The sequence below is a fragment of the Olea europaea genome, unplaced genomic scaffold (genome assembly GCF_002742605.1).
Source record: "Olea europaea var. sylvestris unplaced genomic scaffold, O_europaea_v1 scaffold2608, whole genome shotgun sequence".
Taxonomy (NCBI): domain Eukaryota; kingdom Viridiplantae; phylum Streptophyta; class Magnoliopsida; order Lamiales; family Oleaceae; genus Olea; species Olea europaea.
In genome coordinates this window covers 19,559-38,346 of record NW_019244400.1, presented here as the reverse complement: position 1 = coordinate 38,346, position 18,788 = coordinate 19,559, and the positions used below count along the sequence as shown (strand labels likewise).

At 32.2% G+C, this 18,788-nt stretch overlaps 2 protein-coding genes across 2 annotated transcripts; both read left to right on the top strand.

Moving 5' to 3' along the window:
* Nucleotides 1-244: 244 nt before the first annotated feature.
* On the top strand, nucleotides 245-2,626 carry LOC111383040. Its single transcript, XM_023007097.1, has 6 exons — nucleotides 245-1,447; nucleotides 1,537-1,651; nucleotides 1,770-1,851; nucleotides 1,945-1,996; nucleotides 2,217-2,271; nucleotides 2,350-2,626. The coding sequence occupies exons 1-6, from the start codon at nucleotides 1,007-1,009 to the stop codon at nucleotides 2,517-2,519; spliced, it is 915 nt and encodes a 304-aa protein (XP_022862865.1). The 5' UTR covers nucleotides 245-1,006; the 3' UTR covers nucleotides 2,520-2,626.
* Nucleotides 2,627-16,987: 14,361 nt separating this feature from the next.
* On the top strand, nucleotides 16,988-18,237 carry LOC111383039 (protein SPIRAL1-like 5). Its single transcript, XM_023007096.1, has 2 exons — nucleotides 16,988-17,301; nucleotides 17,679-18,237. The coding sequence occupies exons 1-2, from the start codon at nucleotides 17,071-17,073 to the stop codon at nucleotides 17,754-17,756; spliced, it is 309 nt and encodes a 102-aa protein (XP_022862864.1). The 5' UTR covers nucleotides 16,988-17,070; the 3' UTR covers nucleotides 17,757-18,237.
* Nucleotides 18,238-18,788: the final 551 nt, after the last annotated feature.

The following is an 18,788-nucleotide window of genomic DNA, read 5'->3' as shown; positions in this document are numbered from 1 at the left end:
TATTCTCGCCCAGTTTATCATTTGGGACAACTGGACAAGACTTCGGAACGAATAATTTTTGTCATCACTGCCTATTTATTTTTGTTGTCAACGTGTATGATTTGTCCTAAAACTGAAATAATTTGAATGCAAAATCAAATCATTACTTGATTATTTGCTCCCTAATGATCAAGCACTTAAAGATAAACTAATTGAAAAACCAGCGGCTTCTACAGAATCTTCAAGGTCAAAACCATTTAGCTGGTATGCCTCCCCAATGTCCTGCCTAGAGGAGCCTGCTGCTATTTGAGTACGCCAACAAATTCTCCATTTCTCATTATCCATCCCACCCCCAAAACAAGCCATTCCAACCTATATATATATAGATAGCAATTCATGGAAATCAAAATCAGGCAACCAAGAATACAAATTCAACAATCTTGGAAAAAAAAAAGGATTTTTCGCATAAACCAGTTTGCAAAATGAGGACTAAAGTATATGATGCTGCTTCTGCTCCTGCATTCGACAAGAATTATAAGAGGAGAAGGCCAATTCCAAAGAGAGGGCAAATCATAATGAGAATAGCAGCAAAGGCATTTCAATCACTGGTTCATGTTATTTCGACATCTTCAGTTTATTCGCCAAGGAAATCATAGTTATCATGGCATTATATGAAGTCCATGTACCACTTTTCCTTATCTTTTTTATGTAAATCAAATTATTTGGGGATTGATTTCGTTATGAATGAATCTTTATGAAGCAATTGTTTTGGCCTCACTTAACAAATAAATATGACTCCTCTCTAACAACTTAAGTTTTCAAATAAAGTGTTCGACTAATAAATAGCTAAAAAGTTTAAACCATTTTGTGGATTGATTCATATACGGGACTACCTCGATTTCCACAAGAAATAACTGTTTATATACTATTGAGTACCAAGAATCAATGTTAGGAGTAGTAGTCAAGGAAGAAATATGAGGCTTTATAACTAAAAAGGTTAGACAACATGAAGTAATGCCTTTTCCTTATGCCAAGATTACCATATTCCTCAACTTCCTATATGATCTGTGACTTGAAATTATATGATCCAAAATCTTACTGTAAGCCCTTTGCAATGGCTTCTAGCGCCACATTTCCTTGGGTTGTTACTTGTCTACGGACCAAAACAGTGGCAAGGCACGCCCCTGGTGCCATGCCTCTGAAAAGAACATGTCACTTTGATCAGGCGGAAATTAAAAAGCCACAACTGATATTCACAACGAAGGAGATCAAACGGAAACCAGTAAAATTATTTGCAGCATCGTCCAGTGATTCAGATATCGATATAAGTTTTGTTTCTTCAGCTCAAATAATTATGCAATTTCACTCTGCTATCAATGAGAAGAATCTGAAACAACTCTATAGGTTAATAGCTAACGACTGTTGCTATGAGGACTACTCATTCCCTACACCATTTCAGGGGAAAAAGGTTTTTTTTTTTTTCCTTCAAATAGTATCATAATTATTCGACTTTTAGCACCCTGTACCGGTAACCAATTTCTTCCTTGAATGCAACAGGAGGCCCTGCGTTTTCTAGATCAGCTAATTGCCTGCATGGGTCGGAATATGAAGTTCAATATAGAACATATTTGGCAAGGGGATGACTCTACGGCTGGAGCAAATTGGCACTTGGGTATTTACTATTTACTCCATATTCTTGAAAGAATTTGATAAAGCCTTTCCAGGGACTATTTTTGTACCCACATCGATTCACACATTTTGACAGAACACTCAAAAACTTGCAAATGCAGAATGGAATAAAATACCGGTCCCTTTCACCAGAGGGTGCAGCTATTACAAACTATCAAGAGATGGAGATAGACTAGTCATCAAGTATGTAATAAGAAGCATTGCTCAGGCAATTAATCTCGCTGAAATTTTACCACTCTAGAGAAAACCATAACACACTTCACTAATTACATGCAGAGAAGCTCGAGTTCTTGTAGAGTCACCTACCAAACTAGGAGGTGTAGGACTGGTATTCGGAATTTTCTTCTCTCTATTTTTCATTATCATTTTCTGTGAGAACTTATGAACATGCTGTATCAACACGCAAAATTTATGTAGTAGTTGATCAAGGAAAATTTTCAGGGAACACCCTGCGTAGTTGATCAGTTTCATCACCTATTTTATTTTATTTTATTTATTTATTTTCCTATAGTTTGTCACCTTCTCATTTTTCCAATTCTGAAAACTAGAGCCTGTTCAAGATGGTGACTTTACTATTTGATGCATTCCCAGCGGCTACAGATTGTATGTAAACTTCCCTCACATGTTAATGCTTCCTAATAATTTATAAACTCTATATTAAGAATATGATTTTCCGCGCAGGGTTCTTGAAGAGTCCCGATGCCATCTTTCAGCTGTTACTAAAGAGTTACAAGATAGCTGTAGAGCCCATTATAAGCCAGCTTCTGGCATGGTACATCAGACTATTGAACTTCACAGCTCTCGTTCTTGCCTTCACACTACAGCACATTGCAAAGATCTTCAACATGTAAAGGGCAGTTTTTATTGTAGTCATAATTTCAAAATTTGCATTTGATACATTTATCTAATCTTTTATGTTTTCTACAAGTAAAGGATATAGACCAAGTTTATTCGTCAAGCCACATAGTTCACAAACCATTACCACGAACTAGAAGAAAAGGCTTCATACCACCTGTTAATCATCATTATGATCATGTTTAGTCCATGACTCGAGCATTGAGAGAGCAACCAATGGTCCCAGAAGTGGAGGTAGTGGAGGTGGTATACTTGCATCGGGTTCAGCCTTCTCTTTCTCTATACGTGCTTCACCAGCATCATCATTTACTTGTTTCTTTGGGGTCATTTTGCCAACTGTCGTAAATTTTGCAAAATCTATTATAAATTCTAAATACAATAAACATCGCACCATTCGAAGTGGGGCAGCAAAAAGATATGCAGAATTACCCCATCTTCCTTCAGAAGAAAAAATGTGCCTAAATTTGTTTGCTACAAGCCATGATGAAGCAACTCTGCGCATGTAACAACTAGTTCCGTTCTATCTTCCACAAAATACGTATCTGCAGAACTAAACAACTAATATCATTCAAGGGAAGCACACATTTTATGATCACAAAGGCAGCTTCTGTTATTCTGTTAGAGTTTTTTTCACATGCAGGTTATGTACTGTTTGTTTACACCAAACCAAATTCAGTGTCTAAAAAGGATTCATGTGTTCTTGAAGTTGTACACAACTACTGAGATCAAGTAAGTTTACAATATAGGATGACATTCGGCATTAGCAATGAACATCTCAAAAATGATGAGGCTGGATGACAGAAAATAAAGACTAAGAAGTTTACATGGTATATTAATCGGGATGATCAACACTGCAGCACTAACATTAATCAAATAAAATTCACTAAAATTGAAAGATGTTCATTACCGTGCAATGCCCTTTTCAAGTTACAAAAAATGTGAAATCCATTGAAATTTCCCTTTAGAAGTTGTTTTAGTGGCACAAACTTCAGCATCTTTTGATCGTATCTTGCAACTACTTGAACCCACTATGTTGAACCAGCTCATTTAACACTTAAACAATAGGTGAAGACACAGACGTTTACTTAATTTTGTATACCTGTACAAACTGAATTTTTATCAAAAGTTAGACATGAGCACAATTTTACTTGACCAATTAATACCAGGATTCAATTTAAATCTCAAAAAGTGGAGATCTTGTGTTCGAATTCTAAAGGATGCGGCATAAGTCCATAAGAGGTAAGACGGGAGATAATCTCCCAAAACGAACACTACGTATGATATAATAGTCGAGCACGAGGCTACAGGTCGTAACAAAAAATGCGCATTATTTGTAATGACCTGATCTCTATGCTCAAATCATTAACTTACATATTGTCCGCTCAGAGACAGTCTGATCTCATCTTACCCTTCATGAATTTCTATTGCATCCTCAAAATTTGAACACAAGACCTTTGCCTTATAAGAAATATAAATTAAGCCCTTGTTTGATTAACATTATTTCTAAAATACATTTTTCTCTTTCTTCTTTTCAATCACACATTTTTAAATAGAATAATATTATATGCAAACTCAAAATTATTCCTTGTTTTTTGACCACACATTTTTTATCAATCTTTTATTCCAAAAACCACTCTTAACAAAAGAGATGGACTCAAACAGGCTCTAAATCCTTGTGTCAATTGGGTTGTACGATGGTTCGATTTTAAACTCTAATAAGGCAGGAATCTTAGGTTGGAATCCTGGGAACTTTATAGAAATTCATAAGAGGTAAAATAGGCTTAAATTATCTCAAAGTGGACAGTACATAAGTTAATGGCTTAGAGACAGTCGCCGAATCATTATCTTTGAACTCAAAATACATACATGCTCTAATAACGTATTGAATCACCTCATTTAAAGTTATACATATATATTGTAGAATATATGAAAAGATTATAAAGATTATTCTCCATGTTATTTTTTCAATTGTGTGTTGGATTATTTTACGTAATAGTTGATTGTGTGATTATCACACAATCTTTTCTTCTAGGGCACGTTTGATTACGAGCATGAAATTTTTATTTTAAAAAAAATTATTAATTAAATATATTTAATTGATTTAATTTTCATCTTAGAAAATATATACTTGTCCATTTTTTTTATTGATGGATACATAAGAGAGAAGGGATAAATGAGAGCGAAAGAAAAATTGGATTCCCTAAAAAAATAAAATCTTAATCCTCCTAAAGAAAATATTTTCCTTGATTTTGAGAAAAATATAGTTACATGACTAAAAGTAAAAAAATATTTTTAATGAAAAAATGTCATTCAAACAGCACAAAAGTCGAAATTTAAGTAAAAACACATTTTCTATAAAAAAATATTGGCAATCAACGTATCTTTACAGTTACTTGTAGCCATATAAATATGGTCTTTTACTTTGTAATATTAACAGAAGTTTGTTGTATACGATTTATAATATTTTAACATATATATTTGCTTTGGACATGTGGCTTCACGTGTATTACATTCCTTGTCGCCTAGCACGCGTATAATGATGAACCACCACATCTAAAATTTTAAATCGTAGTATTGATGGACCTCACTGATGGTTCATCACAATCCTATTCTTACCGGTATATAGTTTTGGGTTGACAATTTGACATTTTTAGTCGGAAAGATTGGTCAAATACTTCAGGAGGTCTGTAAAGATATCTTTAAAGATGAACAGATGATGATTCAAGTTCTCCCTAAATTAATGAACTTCAACCCATTAGGTGTTAACAAAATATTCTAATCATTTATAAGGAAGATGATATAGCGTTATTAAAGTGTAGAATTAACATTCATATACCATTTAACAATATATTCTGTCATTCTGTTGCATTTTCCTATTATTTTGCCAATATAACTTATACTCTTATACAAATATTGTCATATTTTAGTATTACGGAAAATATATATATACATGGATAAGTATTTATCTGCAACTGCAACTGCAAGAATATAAGAAATGAATAAGGTGAAAGCAAAGGGTTTTCACGTTACCTGTGGTGGTTTGCAGTGGGCAGAGAGAAACAGCTTTCTAATAGGTTTTATGCTATTTTTACGAAGTGTGTTTAGAAATTTAGTTGACAAAATTCAGGTCAATGATTGCCATTTATTTAAAAAAAAAAATTGAAATGATTGGTGTAAATATTATTTTGTCAATCAACTTTGTACATATAGCATGACTTCTTCTATCAGTGTCAAGATTCTCCACTTTACAGAGTAGTGAAAAAGTACACTCTTGAAAGTTGAAACTTCAGTCGTGATAGGCTGCAAATATGGGCTTATGTGATGTCACTTTCGTCATAATTTGGGAGGTTGGGCCTTAGTGTGGTTGGATCACAAATTGAGTCCGATATGACAAGGAAGCTTCACTAATACTATGTGGGTAAATTATTATATACATGTAGTGCAACCATTCTACATATAATCTCTGTTTTGTTTATATAAAAATTAGATTTTGAATAAAATTTGATATATAAAATATATTGTTAAAAAGTTATGAATTTCATGAAACCTGTAATTAAAATTAATTATTAACTTTGATATAAATTTTAATCCAATTTTTTAGCCAAACCAAATAGAAGCATAGCTCCACTAACAAAAAAAAGAAAATAATGTCTCGACATGATAACGACGTCAACATTGAGTTTCACCTGATCCTGCTTCGACTTTTTCAATTTATCATGTATGTCTCCGTCATGTTGAATGTCCTCGACCTTCCACTTGTAGTTGTGCCTCTTGGTACTACTTAAGATAGGCTGTCACAAAAAAATAAAATAAAATAAAATAAATCAATCTGGTACTCATAAAAACAAAAAACAAGACAAATTTTAGTCCATATAAAGAACGAGATCGCAACTTAACTTCCAAGTTGGCTTCAAAGCCTAATATCTCACTAAAGTTGAAATATATAAAAAAATTTAAGATCCTAATTATAATAATTTTAGCTTTTGTTGTATTAACAATTTGGATATCAAATCAACATACTTCTGAAAGAGGAAATTTTTGGAGATGGGAAATAATCTTATCCATGTTGCGAGTTTGACCAGGTGATACTAATAAAGTAGTCTAGATTCTCTAGAATTGAATAATTGCTTCCACTTTGTGTACTAATTACCTAAAAACATCGAAATGCTAAAAGAGCATTTTACTAATGCTAGGGTTTGGGGTCTTATGTCTGTTTGGATTTAAATTTATTAGAAAAATTAAGAGGGATAACTTTATTTTATCACCTTTAATTTCTAGAAATACAAACATCAAAATCTTCTTTGTAATCCAATAAAATATCATGAAAATGACATGAAATTATTGAAAATTGCGATTGTATTTCTTTCGTAATTATTTTAACTTTTAGATGAGATTGACTGATATGGTATTAAAGAATAACGTTAATAGATTTGAGTACAAGTCCCCTTGCTACCTAGTGTTAAATTTGTGCCATTGTTAGACCTTTGATGGGAAAATGAATCGAGACTACATTTGAAATGATGTGTTAAAGATATAATATAAATTAATAAATTTGTCCTTGACATAATATCTTAAATGAGGCGTTATTAATACCAAATATTAAAAAAATAAATAAAAATAAAAAATCTCATCCGTAGTGGTGGTTCGCCCAAAAAGACCACGACCGTCTTATCGTGTGAAAAGTATTATGTTATTTTGATGTTGACCGATCATGTGGTGGCAAACCCCACTTTGTCAAATGGATCTTTGAGTTGTCTGTTGCTTTTGCTGGTTGATGGAATGTAGCAGTTTACAGTTGTCACGTGTTTTCATTTTCTTGTCAAAACACTCTAAACATCTTTGAGAATCCTCTTTGATATCTCCTAATTCCCGATGAATTGTGTCTCTTAAGATTTCATTAAGGTACAGAACCCATTGTCTTCCGACAAATGCTATTATGTGAAAATTGGCGTCCCACCGCTGAAAATCACATTGCTATTAGCAAACAAGTTCAATGGAAAGTTTAACCAATATCGCATAAAGTTTCGATATACGGTGACAGTTCAAGAGGCAGCATCTTTAAGAGCTTGGAAGGCAGTAATCCCACTCAATGACCGAATTCGAAATGGTTTTAATTAGTGAATTGGGTAAATTTTGAGCTTCAATTTTAGTGGGACCAGTACGTCGATTTTAAAAGAACCAAGCATATTCACGTTTTAATCCGCTAGGTGATTAATGTAATATATTTATTTATTGAAAACTATTTAGAATTGAATGAAATATTTAATGTTAAAGTAATTTACTTGAAACTTTAAACTAGTAAATAATTTGATTTATTGAAAATTACTAAACATTTATCACATAAAGTTAGAAACTTTGGTATGATTCATATAGTGAAAGTTCGGCAATTGAATTTGAACACCAAAGGGTCCCAATAGTTTTTGGAAGGAATGAGACTTATATCCTATTAGGTTCAATCTTAAACCCTCGCGCGTCGTTGACTGGTTGGCTCAACCCGAGCATGTGTCCTGTTCGGGTGCTAGTGGGTCATTATAATATATTATCTTTTTGGACAAAATTTATTTAAATTTTGTGTCAAATTATAACTAATCAAATTCTTGGGTACTTAATAGAATTTTAAATTGTAATTTTTATTTCTTACGTTGGCTTTTCCCAAGTATTTTCTAGTCGGAGTCGACTATTAACCAACTTAACAGAAACAGTGTTTTATTCTAAACAGTGCTATCTATTTGGGTTTAAAAGATTGTAATGGCCACAAACAAACCAATGAATAGCCTGCCTTGCTACCAGAATAATTACAACATTTTCATTGCCAACTTTATCTTCTTTTGAATCTCATTTTCTCTCTTGTTTTAATATTGTTCTTGAAGTGAAAGCACTTCATTGAGTTTGTTAGAACACCTGCAAATTGCTGTGCTGCTTCAATAAGAGACAAAATTCATTATATTCTTAAAAACGATTGCGACAAATTTGTTTTAAAGAAACATAATGAAGTTGGTAGACTCAAACTAACATTCCAACCTATTGATCATCTTTTTACCTATTTTAATTATAATATTGTAATTCTGCCAATGTATTATTTTCAGATTGTTCGAAAGACGAACTTTTACTCTAGATACAACATTCTCCTCTCAGCGAAGCTGCTGCTTTACTTTTCAGCAGAAAAATCATGGATTTTAAACAATGGCATCGTTGAAAAGTATTTTTTTCTAACAATTAAGCCATTCGTTTGGTTAAATCACTAATATCTATACTTTTTTTCTCAAAAGGGAGATGGAGGGGGGACTTCATTTCTAACATTATAATTAAGCGTTCTCTAACCATGTCGCTTAAGTTATATAGAAATTTATATGGAAATTGCATGTGTTATACGAATCAGATAAAGTAGGGAGAGGCTAAAAGCATAAAACTCACCCAAAATTTTATCCATAACTAATCAATTCACTCTAGCCGACTTTCTTCAGAAGAATCTCTGCATTCCATGACACATCGTATGTAGATATGTAAGAAACTATAAACTATGAAATAGAAACGTAGAAACATATAAGAGAATTTGTATAGATTTTTCTAGAGCCTGTCTATAGGATACTAATATTTGTAAAATTAAGAAATAAGAATATATAATTATTAACCATCTAATTATAACCGAAAAAATCTCAGAAATCAAGTAAAAGATGACTCTTTTCTTTTGATATAGGATGATTGCGAGACAATAGTACCCCAGACGAATAAGAAATTTCTTACTTTATCTGTCCATAAATAGCAAAATTAGAATGACCCTTTCTATATTATAAAGTAATCTATAAAAGTAACAGAAATCTCCTGACCGAAAGAACCTTTGCCCCACAAGCTCCCTTCCTACCGAACTATGCCTACTAGAAATAAGATTTATATTTTAGATTGTGGAGCTTACTTTTTTGTGGAATTCCAGCAGGGAATAATGTGGCTCTGCTGATGTATATACCAGATCAATCAAAAAATATATATTCTTGCCTTTTGATGTCTTTAAAGTAACGATAAAACCACCTGTCCCGACTTGGGAATAGGGTTAAAAACAGGCACGCCCCCTATTGGCAGCGCCCGTTTTTAACCCTGTCCCCAAACCGGGACAGGGAGCAAGGTTCTTAAAGTAATGGCTTGTCATGCTTAATCCCACTAACTAATCAACTTTTTTTGGCTCATAAAATAATTGATTTGTGATTAGACATAAAACAAACCATAAAAGCCATTTGTGATTGATGACAGTTAAATCACACGTCAAATCAACAGTACATTCGATTTCTTTCTTGCAAAGTTATCCCTACTGTCATCATAAAAGGAATCTCGCCTGTTAATCTATTACTTGATGTCGAGAGAAAAAGTGGATAATTTAGATAGTTTAAATTATCTTAGGTGGAGTAAATTAATCTCTTCTCTTCTTTGAGTATTTGAATGAGGGCAATCGAACCATAAAATATTAAGAAACCAATAAGCAGGAAAATTTTCCATGCCGACAGGCAACAGATCTAGATCCCATTTTCAATGTAGAAACCCACTGAAATATTAAATGAAACTCATGGGATCTAATCCAATTTTAATATTTCACTAATAGATTTATGATCACAACAAATTCCTTCCCATTAGAACAAGACGATCACAATTAATTCCATGTTGACCATGTATGCATATGTGAAACATTGAACCGATTTAGAATAGAAGTATCAAAATTTTAGGCCACGTGTTTTTCGAGTAATGTGAATTACCATCATCATTCTTCAAGTTCTTGCTTCTTCTTTTTTTCTACTTCGCCTCTTAATAACTAGCCAAATTTGTGCTATTAGGATTTGATCCTTCTATATTTTATTTATTCAACATCTTGCCTTTTCCATTCTCAAAGTAAGAATGCTTCTAGGTCATGCTTACTAAGAGAGTCAACAAGATTCTCCCATATATTAAGCAACCAACTAATCAAACCCTAATTACTTAATATGGATATGTATCTATAGTAACCAATTGATATTCTTCAGATTGTGTGAAATGACAGTTCCATCTTTATACTTCAATGCATCAACTTTCAGAGGATGAAAACTATGTTATGGACATTTTTCATTTCATAAAACTCCAAAATCTTCCATATATATTTTTGGATTCCCTCCGCATGAGAGAGATTTTATTTACTTTCATCGAATGGAAATTAAATAGGAGACGTCCAAGAGTATATAAGGAATGCCTAACTATTGAAAAAGAGTTGCACAAAATAATCAAAACTCCAATAATAAGAGAGAAAAGTGAGATCAGGGAAAATTATTAATATTTTTCTTCATATTTCTTGAATTAGTAATTATTTTGTGACTCTTGGTTTGAAGAAGTTCTTGAGAGTTTTTGATTGTTGGAGATATTGTTGATTGCAATCACATCTTTTATAGGCCATGGTTTTTCTTCACTTCGGAGTAATCTATGTAAGTTCTTGTGTTCATATTATTGTTGTTATTCTCTATTTTATTTGACGTTCTTTTTTGATATTTTTCAAAGGATAATTTTGAGTGTGAATCTGTAAATAAGCTCTTCCAAACACACACACACACACACAGGCTTTGCTTTTAGTTTTGCCCAACTTTATCATACATTATATCTTTGGAAAATTTATAATATACAAGCGTGACAGGATATACTTACACTTGGTAGACCATGTTTAATAATTATATTTTTATCTCCTATAAAATTTACTAAGTGGTAACAAGACACTCCATCTTCTTAAGAAATTTTAAAAACTTACAAATATGTCATAATAAATAGCTAAACAGAAATAACAAATTACACACACTCACAGATATTAATTATGTAACAATTCACATACTATTTCTTTCATTATTTTATCTTTCTTCAAAATTTAATTATTTGAAGCGTTTTATTAAACATTTTTTGTTACAAATTATTTATATACATTTCTCTTGAATTCCACCTTATTTAGTACTTGTTTGTTACGGATTAAAAGTCAATTAAAATCAATTTTTTGACTGTTATTTCACTATTTCAACCGTTATTTTTGAATTCTTCTCTCACAGGTAGGACCCACTTTATTTCTAAATGTCAAAAAATAAATTATCAAAATTCCTACCAAACAAGCTCTTAATATTAATAACATATTAAAATATAGAAAAACCACTTTTCATGTTTTCCAGCATTGTAAATTGGAAAATGGAAATTCGTACTTGTAATATTCTAACTAAAAGTTATGTTTATCGTATAAAAAAATTTTAAAAAATCATTTAAAATAAATTTTGATACTATTTATTATTTTGCAGCTTAAATTAATTTATCATTCATTTTAAGTTAAATTATTAGCTTTATATCATTCTGGAACCTGAATGATATATATATACATATATATGCACACCAAGGAATAAAGTTTTTAGCCAATTTATTAATTCTACTGTGTGTGGATTAAAAAAATATATTATAAATTATATCATTAGGGATTCATCTTTTTTCTATTCATGAATCTAGATCAATTTTTTTAGGGAAAATTGCAATCGAGGTACCAAACCTTTAAAAAATGCGCAGGATCAGTCCAAAATAACGATTTCCATCTGTTTGACCACAAAAATCGTCAGTTGACCCCAAAAATTAAAAATATAATTATTTCCCCAAAGTAAGGTAAGGGTAAAATTATAACTTTATAATTTTAATATAAAAAGGAAAAAAACACCATCTCCTTCAATCTTTCCCCAATCCATTCACTCCCAAAATCAAAACCACCATTGCTGCTGCTGCTGGCATCGCTACTTTCTTTCTTCCGTTGAGAGGAAAATAGGCCAAAAACACCATGGCCAAAAACACCATATTTGGATGAGCCTCGAAGTGAACAAATCGGAACATTCAAAACTGGAGTAACACGAACATTAGTTAAATAAGACCTCTCCATTCCTCGATGTTTATATCTGGGGCCACCGTTGAAACTGCTGGAACTACTGGAACTTCTCTCCAAGTTATTAAACACGACTTTACCAGAGGAATTCATGCGAGGACTATCTGCAGAAACTCCACACGCTTGTGCAGTAGACTCCGGTGCTCTTTGCATTGGGCTACGCACCACTCGAGTCGTCGTTGACGTATTTGGATTCTCTGGAAATAATGCCCTAAGTTTAACAACTCGGACTTGGGAAATAGTGCTGGTATTGCGGTGAGAGCTACGAGTAAGAATACTCGGCTCGTCGGAATCAAGAGAGGGTCTTGGGAGATCACCGTGCTCATGTCCTGAAGAAGAAGACGAAAGTGAAAGCCGGGAGGAAATTGAGACTGACTCATCGAGGTAGTGGTGCCGAAAATGGTTTCGACGATTGGGTGGACTGTGGAAGATGTTTTGGTTTTGGGTAAGGGGGTTGGAGAAGAAGGAGATGGGGTGGGTGGTTTTTGGTTTTGGTTTTTGCTTTTCTAATTTTTAATTTAATAGGGGAAATAAATTATGTCAAGAATGCCCTTGCCTTATTTTGGAGAAATAATTAGATTTTTAATTTTTGGGGTCAACTGACGGTTTTTGTGATCAAACAGACAGAAACCGTCATTTTGGACTGACCCTGCGCATTTTTTTAAAGGTTTGATACTTTCGGTGGTACAAACTAAAGGTTTGGACAAAGTCTGCTAATAAACGAAAAGTTTGATACCTCGACTGCAATAAACGAAAAGTTTGGCACGAGGACTTGAAGATGCAACCAGGGAATAAAGTTTTTAGCCAATTTATTCATTCAACTGTGTGTTGATTAAAAAAAAATATTATAAATTATATCATTAGGGATTCATCTTTTTTCTATTCATGAATCTAGATCAATTTTTTTATTCTTCCTGTAGTAGCGTAACCACGGTTAGGTTTGAGTGCTTTTTTGAGCTCTTTTCAAATCAAACCATTATTAACGATTTTGAAAATTATCAAACCGAATCAAATTATTTTATTTTTTAAACCAAATCATTTTTTACTGTTTAATTTAGCTTCAACCCACGTTTTTAGTGATATAAAGTATTATCTTTTAAACAATTATAAACATTTCAATATATTGGTATGGTATAAAATTTCAATGTAACACTTAAATTGAAATCTCTGAAACAGCCATTAAAATACTAATACATTTGTTTTAATAAAGAAATTAATACAAAGTTCAACTATAAAATTTAAGTTTAAAAATTCTTTATTCCTAAAATTGACGAGAAAAATACTAGAATGAATCATTGTTTCCCCAAAAAAATGGAAGTCCAAATAATTTTTTGAAGTATAAGTTGAACTAGTAAACATTATATTTTGAATAAAATAAGCAATGTTTTTGTTTCAAATTTTTTTTCAAAAAATATGTTAACAGTTTGATTCGGTTTCAAGAGATTTTTTAACTATTGAAACTTAAACAAAACCTTTTCAAAAAGTTTAGGTTCCACATGAAACCCCAAAATCTCGATTTTGATTCAATTTGATAAGTTGAGAGTTTTTTAGTTACCCATAAAATCTTCATCTAAAAAAATATCGAGTCAATTCCTTGATTCGCCCAGTATGATCCTCCATCGAGAAAATATCAAGAAGAACAAAGAAACAAGGCTATAAAAGTAAATAACATTGTGAAATCTTACTTCGGTCACATAATAATTGTAGGGTAAATATATTAACACCACAATTTTGTTTTAAGTACGCTATGTTTTTATTACTATGCATATTCCTAAATTTTCTTATTTTTTCACTTATATTCTCAACTTTTTTTTTTTTTAATTTTATCATCATCCTTCTATTAATTTTCACGTCTTGTTTATAGGATGAGAGCCAAAAAGACATATTTCTTTCGTATTTTTAAATAATCAAAATAAATAACTAATATAAAAGTTAAACAAAATATTTCTCCATCTTTTCAATGCACGTTAGTAGAATATTTGGATGAAAATCGTGATTAAAGACAAAATATATTAATTAATTGAAGGTTAAGAATGACAATCTTATGCGAAAAAAGTTCAGGACAAAAAAGTAAAAGTAAGCAAATATTAAAAGCCTTCATCGTAAAAAAAAAAATGTGGTGCAGTTATAAAAAAATGTTGTAGGGATATAATTACCCATAATTGTATCACACTCTAAACCCTCAAGTAGATTATTCCAACATATTAAAACTAGTGTGACATTAAAGGACCCCAAAGAGAAAGCACCTTTTATAGAAGTAAAAAAGGAGAGACTAACTTGTCCTATTCGACGTAGGACAATAAGAATCTCATTATTAATGAATTAAGAAAATTAAATCCTATCTTATGTGAAATAATAAAAATCCAATTCTTATTCAGTATAGCTGTATAGGACAATACCAAGTCCAATAGTAACAATTACCTAAGTACATAGTCAAACAAAAGAAATAATTGGGCAATAAAAAGTGGAGCACAATTGACAAATCTTAACAGCAAAGGTAGAAACTTAACCAAGGTAATTGCCAACATTTTACTGAAATTTCAGGACCGTCAAAGAAAAATTTATCAACTGTTAAATCTTCCATAGTTCAAAATAGAAAATCCTAATTTCTTTTATTTACATAAAGCTTCTATACCTCTCCTTTTAAGGTAAACTACTACTTTTCCTTGGGCCTTTACTTGGGATGAGACACCACCAATACCTAACCCATCTATTTATTAATATCCTGTATCTTCTAAGTACTTAACATCAATTTCATGTGATTGGACAAATTCATGATTTTATAATATTTCTCAGCTTTTAATTTTTTGGTAGGATTTTGTGATGGAAACAATTTGCCTGCCGAATGAATGGTTAATAAGATAACTATTGACACAATCTATCAACCCTAAAAATGAATTCTCATATGTGGCATATATATGAAAGGAATGCCTGAAAGATTCGCTGATTTGTCATATAAACAACATACTTTCATGTTTTAAAGAAGATACAATTTTTAAGTTGAATGTCTATTTGCTGTAATTATGCAAAATTGTAGCTTTGTACACGAATGATTTAAATGAACTAAGATTCAGCTCTATCTTTGCAAATTGTCAATAATTTACAGCATGTTTAGATAGACAAAAGCCAGCCTTTTCTTAATTTTTTGGGAAAAAAAATTGTGAACTTCATTAATTCATATCATTCCGCAACATTAGTAAAAGGATCTCACCCCAAACACGTAGCAAACACAGCGAAAATGAAAAATGAGAAACAAGCTATAAGGAGAAATACAAATTAAACATGATTTGGCCACGACAACTAGAGAAGAAGAATCAATTGATTCAATAACATCACAATACAGTGTGTTCTTCTCTCTAAACATCCTCGTACATATACCTAGAGCGGCTCCATTTACGCCACACGTGGCACGTACTTTTTTTCTAGTTTCTTTTGACTCAATTTTCTCTCTATCTCTCTCTATACTCCGATAGTCTTTGTACTCGTCCTCATGTGCAACCCTCATTTTATAGAAAATTATAACATTCAATGCACACTCGCGCTCTCCCGCGAGCACTCTTTTGACTTGTTGATGCCGAATGCTATGAGACAATTATAGGAGAAGAGGAAGGGGGGAGAAGAGAGAAAAGAGAAAAGAGGGAGAAAAGAGATAAGAAGACGGAAAGAAATTCAATTTATTTCATAATCAAAGATTGTTTTATTACAACACAAAAAACCCCTTTATATAGGGTTTAAACTAGTGTTTATTTAAGAAGGAAATTATTATAAAATCAACGAAATCAAAACACTTATTATGTTTCCTAGAATAAATATCAAAATTGAAAATTAAATATAATAATATCTCTTTAATATTGTATTACTAGCTACTCTTCGCTCTATGTTTCATGTACTCTTAATTAATGCAATTGGGGCATATTCATAAATAAGCCCTGGCAAGTATTCTTTTTATTCTCCAACTCTAATTTCTTTTCCTAATTGCATTATTTTCTTAACAGTTCTAATTATCAAATTAGTCCTTTTCCTCAACTTCCATTCAGCCTCCAACTCATGTTCGTGATTCCCTTAAATTGGTGCCTTTATCTAATATTTATTTCCTTGGTCCTCCCTCTTTATTACAATTATTTTGGAGCCCTGATATGATTCCACATATTTTTTTGGTGTGATATTAGTACCATCTAAACTATATAAATATGCATTTAATCCACAATGGCATTGGATACTTGTACAGATATCAAATATTTCACTGCTTAAATTGGTGAAACTGTGTTTAAAATAAATTGGATGGCCAATTAAATATGACATTACATCAGCATCTGAAGAGAAGAAAAGTAAAAAACCATCTCATCTCTAATGTCTTAAACTTTTGAGGTGATTCAACAAGATATCGAGTACGCAAAAGTCATAAGTTTAAGTATCATGTATCGCCACCTATTTATGAAAATAACGAACTCATCAAATTTTTTAAAAAAAAATGCGGTCTACACTCGAGACATCTTATTGAAGAAATTTTTTAAATAAATGAACTCCTCCAGAAGTTGTTACATCTAAAGTCATTTTCATAATACATATACTTGAGGTCTCTCTTCATTTTCTCCTCCCTGTTCTTGCACCTGATAAGAATTAGATCCCAAGGAACAACCATGAAAAGAGGTGAAAGTTATGGTGGTGGCCAGAGTTCCTTAGGCTACCTGTTTGGTTCTGATGATAAGCAAAAAAGCATTGCACCACTGGCATCACCTACTGCTTGTACACCGCCTTATGGAATCGATATCGAAGAAAAGCCACCAGAAAGTCCTCCTCCTCAAGAACGAAAAAGAGATTCCAACAACTACAAAAGGATCCAGGGTCAGAATTCAGGAAATTACATCGCTGTGAGTTAATTATTTATGCATACATGAAGCTTATAATTCTTTCTCGTTGAACCCTTGTTGTCCCCTTCGGGCAATCATAATTGGTAAGCAAATTGTTTGATTTGGAGAGAGAAAGATCGTACTGATCGCCAATCCTTGAGTTTTTATACTCCATGGAATCCGATCTACCAAGTGAGATTTAAATAAAGCGATCTCTCTTCTTTAGGCTAAAAAGCTTAAAGAATAAAATGGGGTACTCCGAGCCAATAGAAATTTAATCAAACTTTTTTCTTCTTAAATATTTCCATATTGTCTGTGAGATGGCGAAATTCCATATTTTTTTATGATTATTTCCATAATAGTATGATCTTGAATTAACCCGGATCATTTTGTGCTAGGGCCGTCCAACCACTAAAGTTAAGTCGGTACCAGGTGGAGATTCGTCGCTCGGTTACCTGTTTGGAGATAAGTCGTGAGATTTTGTACGACCATGGTCTACCTCTTCGAATGTTCTTTCGTGGTTGTGTCTGATTTCTGCTACATGTAGAAAGGGTGTGAAATATTGGTGCTGTTTGAAACTAGGTTAGGGTTTGTAGGGTTTGCTCTGCGTGTGATAATTACTGCCTAAATATTACTTTCTGAAGTTTCAACTACCAGATTGGTTATGAAATAACAAGTCTCTTTTATTTTTATTTCTTTTCATTGTTTAGGATTTTCTCTACCACAGTTTGCCCCTTTGGCAAGACTTGGAACTGTAAAATAAGCCTAATGACAAGGCAGCTACTTCGATGTGGTGTGTGATTTGTTTATTTTCATGTAAAAAATTCTGCTTTCGTGTTTCTTTGCGTAGACACATACACATTCACAAACCTCAGTATATTGGAAACTAGAAATAAAAACTTACATATAAAAAGAGAGGATGGGAGGGGGAGAAAAATGGCTTAAAATTATGTTTAAATCTTGGGAATTTCTACACTTCTATTGATGTTTTCTCCTTCATTTGGTGATCTTTTATGAAACGGATTTTCGTGCTGTATACTTCATCCACTTCTCCTTTCTGGTTAATTTAAGAGATGTTCAATGCTATTCTCAACTACATATTAGATATTATACAATGCTAAAATCCAGCTGCGTGCACATAATAGTTATCAACTATTTGAACTTTAAAATTGTGAATGCGTGAAAGGACGAGAAAAACCCAAACATTAATCAAGATTCAAAAACCAATTAACAAAGCAGTAAGTAAAGTGCAGAAAATAGAAAAATTAACACAATGATTTTTTGGCCTAAGCCCCAAAGGTTTGGCGACCACATGTAACGCCTAATCCCTTGTTGTGAATTCATTATAAATGGATTTAGCTCGGTTGCACTATAAAGCCAAAATGGCAACAAGAATATACAATATGTTCCAAAAATCACAAAGATCAAACCATTGATATATATATATATATATATATATAAAGTCAACGATGTCAAAGTAAAAAAAAAAATTAAAAACAAAAAAAAAA